The sequence below is a fragment of the Myxine glutinosa genome, chromosome 13, assembly GCF_964187855.1.
Source record: "Myxine glutinosa chromosome 13, kmMyxGlut1.1, whole genome shotgun sequence".
Lineage (NCBI taxonomy): Eukaryota > Metazoa > Chordata > Myxini > Myxiniformes > Myxinidae > Myxine > Myxine glutinosa.
Window position 1 is genome coordinate 74344649 of NC_136273.1, and position 16631 is coordinate 74361279.

The 16631-nt window shown below is 42.1% G+C and overlaps 2 protein-coding genes across 8 annotated transcripts in view; one reads left to right on the forward strand and one right to left on the reverse strand.

Annotated features, from left to right (window-relative positions):
- Nucleotides 1–699: 699 nt before the first annotated feature.
- On the reverse strand, nucleotides 700–14270 carry LOC137412125 (uncharacterized). 7 transcript variants are annotated; one of them, XM_078767661.1, is made up of 9 exons: nucleotides 13961–14270; nucleotides 13763–13844; nucleotides 12198–12352; nucleotides 11554–11680; nucleotides 8225–8421; nucleotides 7875–8002; nucleotides 7477–7645; nucleotides 6556–6689; nucleotides 700–2490 (listed from the first exon to the last, which is right to left on the reverse strand). In XM_078767661.1, the coding sequence occupies exons 3-9, from the start codon at nucleotides 12253–12255 to the stop codon at nucleotides 2221–2223; spliced, it is 1083 nt and encodes a 360-aa protein (XP_078623787.1). In that variant the 5' UTR covers nucleotides 12256–12352; nucleotides 13763–13844; nucleotides 13961–14270; the 3' UTR covers nucleotides 700–2220. The 7 variants fall into 7 exon arrangements, with proteins under 7 accessions (XP_078623787.1, XP_078623786.1, XP_078623789.1 ...); XM_078767660.1 differs by having other exon boundaries at nucleotides 13720–13844; XM_078767663.1 differs by having other exon boundaries at nucleotides 13947–14264.
- A 156-nt stretch (nucleotides 14271–14426) lies between these two features.
- RIOK3 (RIO kinase 3) overlaps nucleotides 14427–16631 on the forward strand; it is a 37067-nt gene continuing 34862 nt past the window's right edge. The window contains exon 1 of the mRNA XM_078767666.1: nucleotides 14427–14575. The gene's annotated coding sequence lies outside the window, so the exon portion shown is untranslated. The remainder of the gene's footprint in view (nucleotides 14576–16631) is intronic.

Here is a 16631-nt window from a genome sequence, read left to right on the forward strand (position 1 = left end):
CTGTGCTCTGTCCCCCAAATATTCCTACAGGTCGCACAAGATCTGCCAGCAACCCTCTTTTGGTTAAACTGCCAAAATCAAGACTCTCTGCTCACCTTCACTCTTTCATTCCTCTTTTCTCCCGCCTCTGGAACAAACTCCCCCACTCTCTTCAATCCCACTCCGCCCTCCAGGTATTTAAAACAGCTGTTCACCACCATCTCTTATCTTCCCCCATCCAAAACCTTGATCTTTTCTACCCCCGGTAATTCACCTCATACACTTTTTTGAAATACCAACTTCTTCCCTGGAAGTCCTTGCAGTGTCCATATGTTTTATACCTCTCCCCCCTCCCCCCAAGCCCTCTCCCTCCCACAGTTCTCTCGATGTCCTTGCTCTCAAATGTTGTACTTGTATGCTTCCCCCTCTCTCCCCATCTTGTCTCCCGCTCCCTTTATCATATGTCAGTTTGTCTTTTTGTGATCAATGTTAGCTCTTACACGAGCCTCGATCTTGTATCCAAAAAAAAAAAGAAAAAAGAAAAAAAAGGGTTTCGGTCCAAAACGTCAGCATCTTGCTTTTCACTGTGGCAAGCACACATTAATGTCCTGTTCTCATCCATTGTCCAGTTTAAAGGTGAGTTCGCTAGTTCTTCACTATCCTAGAATTGTAAAAAAATAATAAAGCTTTTACATTAAATGTAGTTGTGACTCGTTTAAATCCAGTGGATATCCGGAGGGCAACTTCCTTTAATGGCTTTCAAACAATTACAGCAGTTACAGTAGACAGGAAGACACGAGGACCACAAACGAGTCAATTTCCTGGACAAGTCAATCAATGGAGGTTGTGCATTCCATGTAAATAACTAATCTCTCTTTTTACAGCATCACCATGGACCTCTTGCTCAGTTACAGTAGAATATGAAAAATAGTAATAAACATTGTGTCAACATCTGTTCATCAAGTATCCAATGGAAACGTGAAATGAATGATGGACATTTCACATATGGCAAACAGTTGGATAGGTAACCATCTCAAATACAATCTGAAAAAATGAAGAACTTCAACAATAGGACAGCATCTCGAGGCTTCGGCACAAATAATAATAACAACCGTTCCTTTCACGCAGTGAGGCGCATTGGCTAAAGAATCCAATCCCGGACGGGTCGCCACTCCGACGCAGGATACTCGAATGGCTCATTCTTCCCAGTAATCTGGTACTCATTTTGCCGACATCGGAGAGAGAGGACAGGCTGAGTCAACCCACCTGGCGTGATTTTAACGGCACAACGGGGCTCAAACTCAAGACCACAATATCACAAGTCAGCCACCTTGACCGTCAAGCCAACACCAGGCTTCTTCGGCATGAAAAAAAAAACCAAAAAAAAAACCCACCGTTTAGAGGCCATTTTTCCCCGCAAAGCGGGGGTTGGCCTTTTCGGGGACCGTGGTTGTTGTTGTTTTTCGGTCCCCTTTTTGAAGCAATGTTTTACGGCCGGATGCCCTTCCTGACGCCAACCCTTTTTGCCGCCTTCAACGACAAACAGGGAATTACCAGTGAACTGGTACTCAATTAGCCGACTTCGGAAGGATGACAGGCTGAGTCAACCCCCCTGGCGTTAATTCGGCGATCGACCGAGATTCGAACCCAGGATCCTAGGATCCTAAGCCGGCACCCTAGCCGCTAGCCCAACACCAGGGATTTAACACCAGGGCCGGATGCCCAACACCAGGACCGCGTATTTGGGACTAAATTGACCAATCACCCTACCTAATACCATGCTTCTTCGGCATGAAAGCCAACACTAAATACAAAAACAGCACAGCAGGAAATGTGAGGAATAGATCGATAACCAATCTGAAGCATTGCACAGAGTGAAGAAGTGGGGATCTCGGTGAGGGAGCCAGACAACGGCAGTAGTAATTTTTACAAAAAAGAAAAAGACAACTAGATCCAGGAAGACAAAGGTGGGGTTATGAACGATTTGGGGTTCATAGTAAATCGAAGAAGACAAGTTCACGATTCCAAAAGATAACAGCCTCAAGAAAAATCTGAAATTTGAATAAATGCTGAAATAGTCTTCCAGGTGTGTTGGTGGAAGGTCGTTGGATTTGCCACAAGTTGGCACAGATGGTTACTCGAGCAACAATGGTTCAAGATGTCGAAGCATTCACACAAAGGCAATCTTCCTGTTAGCAAAGCAAACGTATGCCAGCCATTTCTCTCCTTAGACAAAAGTCATCATAGACGCCAGTCCACGGGATATAATGGAGCGACGCCCAGCATCTGATCCTCATTCCTCGCATCAAGCCGAACTGCAAGAGTCAATTCCTCTGGTAAACTATAGCCCCTGTAAATAACCAGTGGCTGCTTCTGGTTCCCTTGAGGCATCACGGCTTCTGCAGGGATATCCGGCGTTTGTTTCTCCAGGGGCACCACCTCTTCCACTATATCATAGCACTCCCATGCACACCATGGCTCTTGAAGCAGCTCTTCGGAGAAATCTGGGCTCTGGGTCACAGGAAATAAGGAGTTTAAACAATGGCAACGCAACATTTGCTCAATCCAAAACACTGAATTATATAGTCCCTTCAAGGGAAGTGGTCAACATATCAGCCTCGACACAACCACGACAGCAAGCACACGTTCCCCTCAAGTGACAAGAGTAATGTCTTAAAGGTCTATAACGATAAAACACGTTGCAAGCAACCACCGACTAGTGACGGTGATAAAAGAAAATAAATAAATAAAATGTCCCATTTGGCTAGAGAGTATTTCCAAATAACAAGAGCTGCACAAACCTTGAACGAGATAAATAAATAAACAAATATATATTGTTGCGGTTTTTTAGAATCCTCACTTGTAAATAAATAATCACTTGTAAATATGACATTAAAGGTTAAAGGCAGCACCCTTAGATAGGCCACAGCAACACGTAGGTCACCATAGGAATTCCAGTTATTTCATTATTATGTGTTTAGTTAAGGCTATGTTTCCAATAGTTGAATCTGCGTTGCGTTAATTAAATAAGAGTAGGTCCCCAATCCAATTCCGGCCATTTTGCAACCTCCCTCTCCAAGCGACGCCATTACGCGCCTCTGCCAGCAGCAGCCGCCTTAGCGTTTGCTCAAACGACGCCATTAACCATGCGGTCAAGCCCGAGGAAAATGGGGGCGGAACGCCAAGACCAAGGTGTGGCCTGCCAACCAGCCGTCAAAGGCGTGGCCGGTAAGCCCCCACCAGCCAACCAGGGCTGATGTAATATGACCGACGGGCGTGGCTTGGCGGAGCGCGGAGTGATCTTGGCGCGCGTTATATAAGCGCGAGCGCAAAGCCCTTTGAAGGACTGCGCCGATGACTGCTTTTTATGGGACTGCGCGGAGACGTCCGATTGTAACGGACTTCTTTCGGGGGACTTACGCGGTGTTGGAAGCGCGCACATTTGCAAAGAACTTGACGGACTTGTTGGAGGCGCGCGCACTGAAAGAACTTTGAGAGGGAGAGCGTTTGGCGCGAACGTACAGTTATTACGTACGAAGCATCCCAGTCCCCCCGATATATGTAAGGTCCGCTCGCGTTGAACGATACGCGGAGCTGCCTGCCGGGTTTTCGCCCGCGGAACCGGATCCTCACCTTGACCTTCCACCCTACCAGCTACAATCCCCGTGTGAGTGTGTATGTTTGTCTGGGATCGTAAGTTAAGACTGTTTTAAGACTGCCCTGTGTCCTGCTTCTTCCTCTTCCTTTCTTGTACATTCTTTCCTTTCCTCTTTTTGTTGTAATAAATTTACCTTGTTCTTTCTTGGTTTTCCCTAATCCGATCGCATCTGTCTTTTCTTCCATTGGGTAAACGTGGCACGATTAGGAACCGCTATAATCGGGTTTAGTCCGATTGTTAACGGCTCGGATCGCGGATTGCTATCCGCTCGGCATTTTCCATCTTATCCGTGGTTCGAGCATGAGTTATTTCCCTGCTTTACGATCGGGTTAGGAATTAGGTATTTGGGACTAAATTGACCAATCACCCTACCTAATACCGACCGGAAGGAGCGTTATAACTTCCAGGACTCGGGACGGCCAGCTTAAAAGGACAAGGGGATTAACCCCCCCTTGATAAGGGGAGCGCCGACCCCCGAAATCCGCAACAATATTGTCCTGTCCGTGGCGATGAAGACCGGCCTCAGACAAATAGCCGAAACGAGCTTTAACTCCGAGGCGTACTTCAAACTTGGCGGGATTATGTTTTCGCGCACGCGGGAAGGCCTTATCTGATCGGAAACACACGGGGTTATTCCGAACCCACAAAACAAAGAAACGAACCAGGACACAAAGTTAAATTCAACAAATATATATATATACTAGCGTCGGTACTGAGGAACGGGCTTATTTTAGCTGAGGCTAATGACTGTACCTGAGTTGCTGTGTTGTCATGATTTTCACCAATCACAATACAAACAATTACTTTGCACAAATGTGTTTGTGATATTACATTTTTATAGGCAATTTAGGTTGAAGATTTAGGTTGAATGTTTCTTTTTCAAGAAAGAACCTCTCAGCACATACATAGGGGAGGGGTAGGTGCAGATTGGAAGTTTGGGACGATTACACCTCACCACCAGTAATTCAAAACACCTCACCATCAAGTAATTCAAAACACTGCACCACCACGTAATTCAAAACACCTCACCACCACTTAATAAAAACACCTCACCACCACGAAATTGAAAACACCTCACAGCCATCAAGCACGTAATAAAAACACCTCACAGCCATAAAACACGTAATAAAAACACCTCACAGCCATAAAACACGTAATAAAAACACCTCAGCCATAAAACACGTCATAAAAACACCTCACAACCACGAAAATAAAAACACCTCACAGCCATAAAACACGTAATAAAAACACCTCACAGCCATAAAACAAGTAATAAAAACACCTCACAGCCATAAAACACGTAATAAAAACACCTCACAGCCATAAAACACGTAATAAAAACACCTCAGCCATAAAACACGTCATAAAAACACCTCACAACCACGAAAATAAAAACACCTCACAGCCATAAAACACGTAATAAAAACACCACACAGCCATAAAACACGTAATAAAAACACCTCACCGCCACAAAATTAAAAACACCTCGCAGCCATAAAACAAGTAATAAAAACACCTCACCACCACAAAATTAAAAACACCGCACCAACATGAAATTAAAAACACCTCACAGCCATAAAACACGTAATAAAAACACCACACAGCCATAAAACATGTAATAAAAACACCTCACCACCACAAAATTAAAAACACCTCACAGCCATAAAACAGGTAATAAAAACACCTCACAGCCATAAAACCCATAATAAAAACACCTCACAGCCACAAAATTAAAAACACCTCACCACCACGTCATTTAAAAACACATCACTACCAAGTAATTCAAAACACCTCACCACCAACTAATTCAAAACACCTCACCACCACATAATTAAAAACACCTCACCACCACATAATTAAAAACACCTCATCACCACGTAATTATAAATACCTCACCACCACGTAATTCAAAACACCCCACCACCATGTGATTTAAAAACACCTCACCACCATGTGATATTAAAACACACCACCACGTCATTTAAAAACACACCACCACATAATTCAAAATACCTCACCACCACGTGATTCAAAACCACCACAATGTTATTAAAAACACTTCACAACCACGGAAACAAAAGTTTGTGCGAGTCGTTAAGTGGGCAGTTATAGATAAATAAAACACAGACACTGCCCAGATATGTAGATGTATAGATAAATGACTGTACCCGAGTTGCCGTTTTGTCATGGTTTAAACCAATCATAATTCAAACAATTATTTTGCACAAATGTATTTGTAATATATGTGATATCATATTTTATAAACAATTGAAGTTGAAAAAAAAAAATTTTGGGATTAAAAAAAAACAAAAAACCCTTAGGATATACCGACGGGAGAGGTATATGCATACCAGAAGTTTGGTACGATATCACAAAAGTTTGAGAAAGTAGTTCAGTGACAACACAACACAGGACAGGACAGACGCTGCACAAATATATATATATACATATACAGTATATATATATATATATATATATATATATATATATATATATATATATATATATATATATATATATATATATATTATACATATATATATATATATATATATAAATGTAAATATATATAATAGGACTGCAACGAGGCAGGAAATCAAACCCTAAACCACTACTGCCTTTACAAACAGCATTGTGACAATGATATTGTGCAATTTGCTTTGAAATAAGGAAAGGAGTTAGTTAAAACAGAAGAAGAACACAAGGGAAAATGAAAATACAACAGCAATGGAAGGGGATTAGTCAGATTGGTGAGAACACATACATCAAACAGAAATAAATTGTTGTTGAAGAGGAAGGGAGAAGAGGAAGGGAGAAGAAGCTGGAAGGAATTTGTTTTTCCCCCAAGAGACCTTTATTGGACTCTGTCAAAGAAATAAAGGTACATTGATTATGAGGAGGGAGTGGATTCTATGTACCATGGAGAGGTCCTGGAGAACCTTTGGTAACTGTGGAACCTGACACTCCCTGTGGCAATACCGTAGGGATAATGCGACACACAATGCAAGCAGAAAAATCCCAAACACGGTTGTCATCACCTGCACCCACACAACTTGGAACAGGAAGGGAAAAAAGAACATTAATATAAAGTCCATCAGTCCGTAAACACTTGCAACTTCTTCTCCGAAACTGCTGATGGCATTGTGACCAAACTTGGTTAAAATTATATTTGATATGTTACAACTCAAGTTTGTTCACGGCAAAAAATAAAAGAATGAAATAAAAATAATAATAATGACAAGGGTGTAAGGGGGTGTATCGGGGGTCAAAGTGGGTCTAGGTTTGACCGCCCCCCCCCCCCTCTCTCCAAAAATAGGTATTTGCTCTCTTCTCTGAAACTACACACAATTTAAATTAAACTTGACTACAATCTTCATCACCCATGATGCACCAAAGTTTGTTCATGGCATTGGGGAAGATTAAAAAAAGAAAAGAAAAAAAAGGGGGGTGTAAAGTGGGTGCGCGGAGGATTTGACCGCTGAAAATACGTATTTGCTCCCTTCTCCGAAACTACAAACAAAGTTTTGATGAAACTTCATCACAACTTCATCACCTGTGATGTACCAATCTTTGTTCATGGCATTAGAAAAATTGGAGTCAGAGGGTATCTACGTGGGGGATGTGGGAGGGGGTCTAAACTTTGCCATTTTTTTCCATATCAATAAATTTTAGAGGGCACATGCCCAAAAATCATCAAGCTCAAATAAACAACCAGTTCATGACTCATGTAAACCTTTTGCATATTAAAGGCTTACACGTAACCAAGGTCTATGATATATGACATTATCACATGACACTTGACTTGAGACTTGCCCTCAGACTTGGCTCAGGTCACTCACATGGCATCTCTGGTTCCTTCTCACCACCGCCTTTCACCATGATGCACTCGGAAGAGCTGTGCTTGCTGTACATCTCATCGTACAAGGCAACCGCCATCACGCAGTAATTACCAGGACCATCGCCCACTTCTGCATTGGAGGCTCCTTGCTTTTGCCAGCACCGATTACCCTGAAAGTTATGCCATTGGGAATCGAACGAATCACTGGTATTTGTATTCACCACCTGGTTTTTTTAGTGGTCATAATGATCCAAAAATATTGCAGCACAACATGCCCAATATGTTTGGAGAAAAGCAGGAACAAAGTAAATGGGTTTTGAGGTGGAAAGCCCATAATGCATTTTCAAACCCTTTTTCCCTTTACCAAACATCTTTGCATCCCAATCCCTCCTTGGAGACCTTGCATATGGTGAAGTTATATGTGACGTGTTCGTCCAAGTCCACCTGTGGATTAATATGTGTTTCTGCTCCCGCAAAAACTTTGTTGGCCTTGCTCCACAAGTGTAAACTGGGCTTCCCAAGGTGACCTGCATGCAAAACCACGTTCGCACGACAATCCAGGTGATCACCGAGGCAAACTCTTTCATAACAATGCTGAAAATGTGTTGTCAAAAGCAAAACAGATTAAGTGACCCGTTATACCTGCAGTGACATTTGTATTCTCCCAACAATTAATTTATTTCTCCATACTTATAATTAAAAGACAACTGAGCAAATAAATTATTTCAGAGACTTCTGGTTCCACTTACCATCTATGTCTTGGTTAAACCTTCGGGACAATGCCCAATCAGATGTCAAGAAAATGCCGTCTAGTGTGCCGACTCTCCTCTCTGCTCGTACACGGAAGATGTGGAAACCGTAGGAAACACACATCGTGACATCACACTGTGTCCCAGGGACAGATATGCAGTACGGACAATCGTCCCAAGTGCTACTGTTGAAATGTCTGCACCACATCAAAAAGCATGTAGAGAAGCATTAGCGGGAAGAGTACACAGGCGGTTTGAAGTCTCATTTTAAACTTGTCAAAAGAGTAATCTAGTTTGCTCAGAATGTTTTTAACAAAAGGGTTCTCATTAAAAAATACACTTCTTTAAGCCAGCAGTTTTGCCCACGATTGCGATCTTCAATATCCACCAACAAAAGCTTGTAGACAAGTCCCCAGCCATCCGAGGGACAGCGCACTTTACGACGCAATGTCCGGTCTGTGAAGCACCAATCCGGCAATTTATAGTCGGGTTCGGAATCAAACCCAGGCCAAACACCAGAGACAAGTGCTCTACCTCTCCATCATCCTGTCAGACCTCTTTAGAAGAATGTGCGAGTCTAAAAATAAAGTTCGAGTCTTGAAATCAATACCTTGCTGTAATATAATGTCCGAGTGGTCTTGCAGACGTTGCATAATGAATTCCTTTTAGTGATACATGGTTCAAAAACTGAGTTGGAAAATTATATTGGCGATAGGGCTCTTGCAGACGATACCATTGCTGGTCTGATTCTCAACAGTGATGAAAGCGATTACCGTAATAAAGTCGAAAAATTTGTCGAATGGTGTTCTCTAAACAATCACGAACTCAACTTCGTAAAGACAAAGGAAATTATTATGGACTTCCGGAAAAAGAAAACTCACATTCATCCCTTGGTTATCCACGATGCTGAAGTTGAGGTTGTCACTTCTTTTAAAATTTTCTGGATACATATTTCCAATGACCTTAAGTGGGAGATAAACACCAGTCACTGTGTGAAGATGGCTCAGCAACGGCTGCTCTTTGTTAAAAGGCTGAAAAGTTTCGGTGTCGACCGTCCTGTGTTGATCAAGTTGCATCGGGCATCAATAATGTCCTGAATCTGTCTTTCACTGTCTGGTATGGCAGCTCAACGTGGGACAACTGATCCCAACTCAGCAGGATAGTAAAGACTGCTTGTAAAATTATTGAGTGCAATCTGTCTTCCATCGAGAGCCTGTCCTCCAGTCGAGTAGTGAAAAGAGTGATAACTATCATCCGAGATGACTTCCACCCAGTGCATGACATTTTTGAACTTCTCCTTTCGGGTAAACGATATCATTCCATCAAGACCAATTGTAATCACTTGCCCGACAGCTCTTTACCTCCAAAGCCACCAAAGGTGGATGGAGGTTATGTTTTCACTCCTGTCTGTCTGTCTGTTTGTTTGTTTGTTTGTTTGTTTGTTTGTCCATTTGTTTGTGAACAAAATATCTCAAACAGTTGTGGACAGATTCGGACAAAATTTGCAGAGATGTAGATCCGATGTAGATGTAGATGGGATGTAGATCCGATGTATCCGATCCGATGTGGACTCCGATGTGGATCCGATGTGGATGTAGATGTCACAAGGACTAAATGATTATATTTTGGTGAAGATCCGGATCCGGCTACTAGAATTTTTAAAAGTGATTCTTCACCATTGGGAGATCGGGCCAAAAACGATACATAACTGGACATCTCAAAAAGTTGTGGATGGATTTGGACGAAACCTGGTGGACCGGTTGGGCGTCTGACAAGGACGCTGCGATTCGATTTTGGTGAAGATCTGAATATGGATTCGGATATGAGAATTATTTAATTTTTTTAAGTGATTCTTCACCATTGGGAGATAGGACTAAAAAACGATACAAAACAGGATATCTCAAAAAGTTATTGCATGGATTTGGATGAAACTTGTTGGACAGGTTGTGTGTGTGACAAGAAAGAATCGAATCAATTTTGGTGAAGATCCGTATCTGGATCCAGCTAGTAGAATTTTTAAAGTGATTCTTCACCATTGAGTTATATGGCCAACCAGGTGGAGATATGCTCTCTACTGAGTGCCATTCTAGTACCAAAATGTAATCCACACCCTCAAATAATCTATGTCTAAAGTTTTTGTGAGCATCTAAATAATGGGGATATGGATATTTTAAACCATGCCACTCATTTCATCACCAAAATGTTGTTTTATGTCTCTACACTCATCACAATTAATCTATTTTGTATTCAATGTAATTTTTAAGCACACACAGTCAAATTACTTTTCATTGTATGCGCATGAAATATATATGTATACATGACAATAAACTCATCATTATAATCATGGCTAATTTTGGTCTGAAAATGTTAAGTTAAACATAAATTTATTTCAGCCAAACAAAATAAAACTTAAATGAGAAATAAATGTTTATATTTTCAAAAAAGAGGAATGGAAAATTAAAATACTACATAAAATCATAACATGCACCAAAGACCCAAAAACAACCATTTCTGGATGTTAAGCTTTTTTAATACCTTTACTCAACGTATTGTTCCCTTTGGTCTTGGAATACCGTCTGCAGCAGCACATGTGCCGTTCATTTTCACCGTACTCAATGCCAAGCCGCTTGTACCTACTACTCCAGCTGTTTTCCTTTTCCTATTCCTGCTGATGCTCTCATTTAATTTGTTCCGACTAAAAGTGTAAATTTATTTACTATTTACAGTTGAGGCTCATGGAAAAGCTGGGCCAAAAAACAGAACAGAACACCAAGAACGGTAGACAGTGAGGAAACTCCCCAAACAGCACAGTAGAGGGACAGAAGAGAGGGAGCCTTGAAGGAAGAATGGGAGAGGGGAAAAAAATGAAAGAGTAACAGGAGGGGACACCGCAAGGTGAATAAGCTCATGCACAAATAAGGCTGCAGAAAGAATGGGAATTGGAAACTTGGGGATGGAATGGAAATGGAACAAATAAATGGAAACGAGAGTGGAAGGAGAGAGAGGCTGTCAACTTTATTTCTTAATATATTATACTCTATTCTCCAGTTTTGGTGTTAGATTAGTCATTACACTTTGAGGAACTTCTGATTAAATGCCTCTCCATTTCAGAAAAATAAACAACTTCATGTACAGGATGACATTTATCTGTGAGTAGCCATAACTGCAAACACATAACACAAAGAGCAGTTCCTGTTAGCAGTATCTATTTTGTTGTCCTAGGTTTGTACCAAGTACATACTACAAACCCTGATATTAGCTGTTCATGTATAGTTTACTTTGAGTTGTTGTAATAATTATGTAAGTTGTGACTGTTATCTAAAACGCACCCTCGGACCTGTGCAGAAAAGTTTACTCTTCCTTCTTCTTCGTGTTTCCAATGAAGGGTCACAAATAAATTTAGGGAAATGATCGTCACGTTGTACGGAGGGGTCACCGTCCTCTTCGTATCTTGTGCTGAGGGATTTGAAAGGAAATGGGTTGCGTACTACGTAATCTCATGCATATGCCTGTTTGTATGAGAGAAGAAGTTTAAAAATAATAACAGCAACATGCAACAGAGAACTCAGTAGTTACGTTCAAGGTCTTGAGTTTACAAAACAGAAATATATATATTTTTAAAAGTCGTTTGGCCCATCATGCCTCCATTGTATCTCATCTTCACCTGCCTGCATTGAGCAGCTATTCATTCATCCAGAAGGAATAATAAATGAAAGAATTAAGTGATGAAATGCATACAAAATAATAAATGTGAAATCAAATGGTGTAAAAGGTACCAATGGAAGGGGTGTAAGAAATTTAAACAATTGAAGGTGATAAAAGTGAAGTGCAAGCATTTGCTACCGTTCAGACAATAAACCACTTATTTCATCAAAATAAGCCGAGGAAGCACAAACAATTGAAAAGGTTTGTGAGATGTGCAGTGAGTTTGATAGAATTACAAAAATAAATAAAAACAAATAAAAACAAGTACCTTCCAATGAGAACACCAAAGAAAGCATAGCAGCCAGGAGAGCCGTTCGATAAGCCATTAATAGTCAAAATGTTACAGGCAAATATTCAATGGACGAGTGGACAATCTTCTGTCCATGTAGTACAATAGGTTGTAGGCAGACATTGGAGGCTTCACTGCAGTATACACAAAGAATGGCAGAGGCATCGATTTCAGATAAATGAGGAAAACATGCAGCATAATACAAATAAATGTGGCTGCAGCAGAAAATAAAACTATTGCGAAGTTGATGGCGTGCCATCGCAAACCCCCACGCTTCCCACCGAAAACAAAGTTAAACTAGAACGGCACTCAGTAGAGAGCATACCTCCGCCAGGCTGAACTGTTTACGTTTTGTATCCACCGATTGGTCGGGTCTGGATTCGGACCTGAACCAAAATCGAATCAATTCATCCTGGTCTCACACCCAACCTCCCCACCAAATTTTGTTCGAATTCGTCCACAACGTTTTTTGTTTTTTTTTGTATACAAGATCGAGGCTCGTGTAAGAGCTAACATTGATCACAAAAAGACAAACCGACACATAAAACATACGTATGATAAAGGGAGCGGGAGACAAGATGGAGAGCAGGGACATCGGGAGATCTGTGGGAGGGAGGGGGCTTGGGGGACGGGGGCATGGGAAGGGGGGGGGGAGGAGGAGGCATGGGAAAGGGGGGTGGGGGGAGGAGGCATTTGGGGAGAGAAGGCATGGGAGGGGGCCTGCTACACGTCATAAAAATTTTAACTCCACATTTCATTTCGAGTCATTCCTGGTGGAACTTTATGGGATCTTTTAAATTTGTTTTCGGTGGGAAGCGTGGGGGTTTGTGATGGCGCGTCATCAACTTCGCACAAGTTACCTCTGTCACCAAAGGTGGATGGAGGTTATGTTTCCACCACCGTCTGTCTGTGAACAAAATATCTCAAAAGGTTGTGGGCGGATTCCGACAAAATTTGGCAGAGTTGTGTATGTGACACCGACAAAATGATTCGATTTTGGTGAAGATCAGGATCCGGCTACTAGAATTTTAAAGTGATTCTTCACCATTGGGAGATCGGACCAAAAACGATACATAGCAGGATATCTCAAAAAGTTGTGGACGGATTTGGACGAAACTTGCTGGACCTGTTGGGTGTGTGACAAGGAAGAATCGATTCAATTTTTGTGAAGATCCGGATCCAGATCCGGTGGTAGAATTTTTAAAAGTGATTCTTCACCATTGGGAGATCGGACCAAAAACGATGTATATATAGCAGGATATCTCAAAAAATTATGGATGGATGATTTAGATTAAATGTGATTCTGTATTGTGATTTTCTGGTCTACTCAAGAATACAAAACGTAAACTGTTCACCTGGCGGAGGTGTGCGCTCCACCGAGTGTCGTTCTAATTTATCAAGATGCACATCAACAAAATAGCTGCAAATAGCTGTACAAGTAAAGCAGCAAAGCAGGAGGGGCCAAAAAGTCCTCCGTGTCTGTAAAAAACAAAAAACAAACAAATGTTGCCGAGTTGAGCAAAACCGTCCAGATCGAGTTTCACCAGTTCCCGGGGAATTCCGCACAGAAGACAAATGCGTATGGCTCCGCCCACTGGCTCCGCCCTCTTAACCAAGAAGCCTTCCCTGTTCGACACGAAAGACGAAACACCCAACCCAATCACGGTACACCGGAGTCACGTGCAGACATGCGGAGACAATGCTTCCTCTTCACATTCACATTCACACTTTAGGTGGTTTACCTTTCCTTCGTAGTGCACTAAGTGCAGAGATGTCGCCACACAACCACGAAATCCTGGGTTCCCTCGGGATGAGAAAGCCCGACGTTAAACGGAGGGACCAAAGATACTGCGTTACCTTTCACACATCTTCATCTTCTTGGAAGGAAATGAAAACTTCGCTTTTCGCGGGAAAACTGCTTCTGGGAATGGCGTTAAATCGGAAACGCATTCGTATCCTCGTCTCAACCTCTCACAAGGTTGAAGGAAGCCGAGCCGAGGGCCTACACCACCGTGCGAATGAACCCATCTTACTGTGACCACGCCCACAACTAAGCCGATCGTGACCACGCCTACAACTAAACCGATCGGGACCACGCCCACCACTAAGATGATCGTGACCACGCCTACAACTAAACCAATCGGGACCACGCCCACCACTAAGCCGATCGGGACCACGCCTACAACTAAGCCGATCGGGACCACGCCCACCACTAAGACGATCGTGACCACGCCTCCAACTAAGCCGTTCGTGACCACGCCCACCACTAAGACGATCGTGACCACGTCGACACCAAAACCGAATTTTACCTACGGAATCCAATACCGTCCTGAAAAGAGAAGATTCATTTATTGACGGTGCGAAGTGCCGCCGCGAATTCGGGGTCATGTGTCAGTCGCCATCTTGGTTGGCACCACTCGCGTCGCCGGAAAAGGGGATGTCGTTTTGAACCCATCTCAGGCTCAATGCACCGTGATAAGGCAAGATAAAAAAAATGAGTTGGTGATCGTCCCCGCCCGACCCTACGAAACACACCCGACCCGAAACTTTTTTTATTTTTTATTTTGAAAAAAATCATTCAAAAACGATCTTTTCAGTCAAATTTGGCGCCGTTCTGCACCGCATGCGCAGTGCGTGCTGCGCAGAGCGTCGCAAGTGCCTCAGGCAACTTCACCCATTTTACGTTAGCCATTCATGGCGGCTATTGTGTGAGATTTTTCCCGCTGAAATCTGTATCGATTCGTGATAGAATCGGCTTGAAATGCCTATTGTGATCGCATCAATAGCCCGTGAGGGCTCTTCCAAGACGGTGAAGGACTGGTTTGCGTGCAATATCGAGTTGGATGTTACAATCTCGGACTTCTATGCAGAGTTCTCAGACGGCAAGTATGATGGGGATAGGGAGCCATTGCCTGACGATACGCGCGGTACTTTTGTCAAAGTATTCGCCGGCCCCAGTAAAACTGACATGACGAAAGTTTCACCAGCTTGCAAAGTTTCTGATGTGACAAAGACTCTTGGCTCATTTCTCAAATTTGTGTTGGCTGCAGACACGGCCACGGATCACAGGATGGAACCCGATAGTCGACCAACTGTTTTTAGTGTCCTCATGAATGCTGCCCGTGATGATGCTTTTTGTACTTGGGTGCCAAGGTGCCAAGGGCATGGTGTTTATCTGTTTTTCCGATGTCATGGTGTATATACATGTACAGGTGTCTTGCCCTTTCACTACCAAGCTCAGCTAGGACATTCAACATCATCCAAAATCACACAAACACTGTGTTTCATAGAGATTTGGGCAATGTCTGTAAATCTGTGAGATGAATGAAGAAATTAAATCATTTTGAGGAGAAAGGAGTCTTTATTTTATATTTTTCCATGTCAACAAAACTCAATGGAAAGTAGGAAAAAAAAAAAAAAAAAAAAAAAAAAAACCTCCCTCCCTACCCGAACTTTTGAGAAAAAAGGACGATCACCAACTCATTTTTTTAATCTTGCCTAATGCCATTTTGTGCGGCGATACACAGCTGCTCCAATCGGTTATGCAAGGTTTGTGTAAATATGTTTCACGAGTAATTTTACATGTAGCTCAAGAGCAATAGCAGGATATCTCAATACAAATTGTGATTCTTCAACATTGAGAGATGGGGTCAAAAACGATATAAAAGAGTATATTTTAAAAAGTTGTCCTTTTTGAAAGTTGTCCCCCCCCCCCCCCCCCCCCGCCCACCCGTTAAAAACGCAACTCCTACAATGCCATGGAAACATCAAATTGTCAATTTCATTAAGTTTAAAGTTGACGATCTCAATCAAAGCTCGAGTTAACCGGATGAAAATTGATGATTTTTCAGATTAAAATTGATGATTTTAGAAGTTTGACCTTGAGTTGACCTTTCAACTTTTCACCTCAAAATAGTTGCTTTCCCAATGCGGTGAGGCACTATACTATGCAATTACTGTTTAATTTTCAAGTTAATCGGATGAAAAATGACAATTTTAGAAATCTGACATCAAGATAACCTTTGACCTCTAAATCAATAGGCTTTTCCATATGAGCAACCCTACCATCTGGTGAAGTTTCATGAAGATCGGTTTAAAATTGTGACCTGTAGGCGATTGACACAGACAAACAATAAAAAAATCACTCATAGAGCGACACTTGTCTAAACAGAACAAAGTAGAATGGCACTCAGTAGAGAATCCTTTTGACCTCAAAAATAATTAGTGGTTGAATTCAGTGACCTGATATGCAAATCGACTTCAAAGTTGTTGAAGTTAATCGGATGAAAATTGACAATTTTAGAAATTTAGCCTGTGTTGACCTTTTGGCCTATGATGACCTTTTGGCCTATCTTGACCTCAAAAATAGTTGGTGGTTGCTTTCAGTAAGCTGATATGCAAATCCTATTCAGT

Excerpts from the sequence above, each read along its gene's own strand:
- LOC137412125 (XM_078767665.1), bottom strand. The coding sequence starts at position 12,255 with ATGGCTTATCGAACGGCTCTCCTGGCTGCTATGCTTTCTTTGGTGTTC. Across the intron at positions 8,422-11,553 it reads TTTTCTGCACAGGTCCGAGG|ACATTTCAACAGTAGCACTT; the intron begins GTGCGTTTTAGA and ends GATGTGGTGCAG. Across the intron at positions 2,491-6,555 it reads TTCTCCAGGACCTCTCCATG|AGCCCAGATTTCTCCGAAGA; the intron begins GTACATAGAATC and ends CCTGTGACCCAG.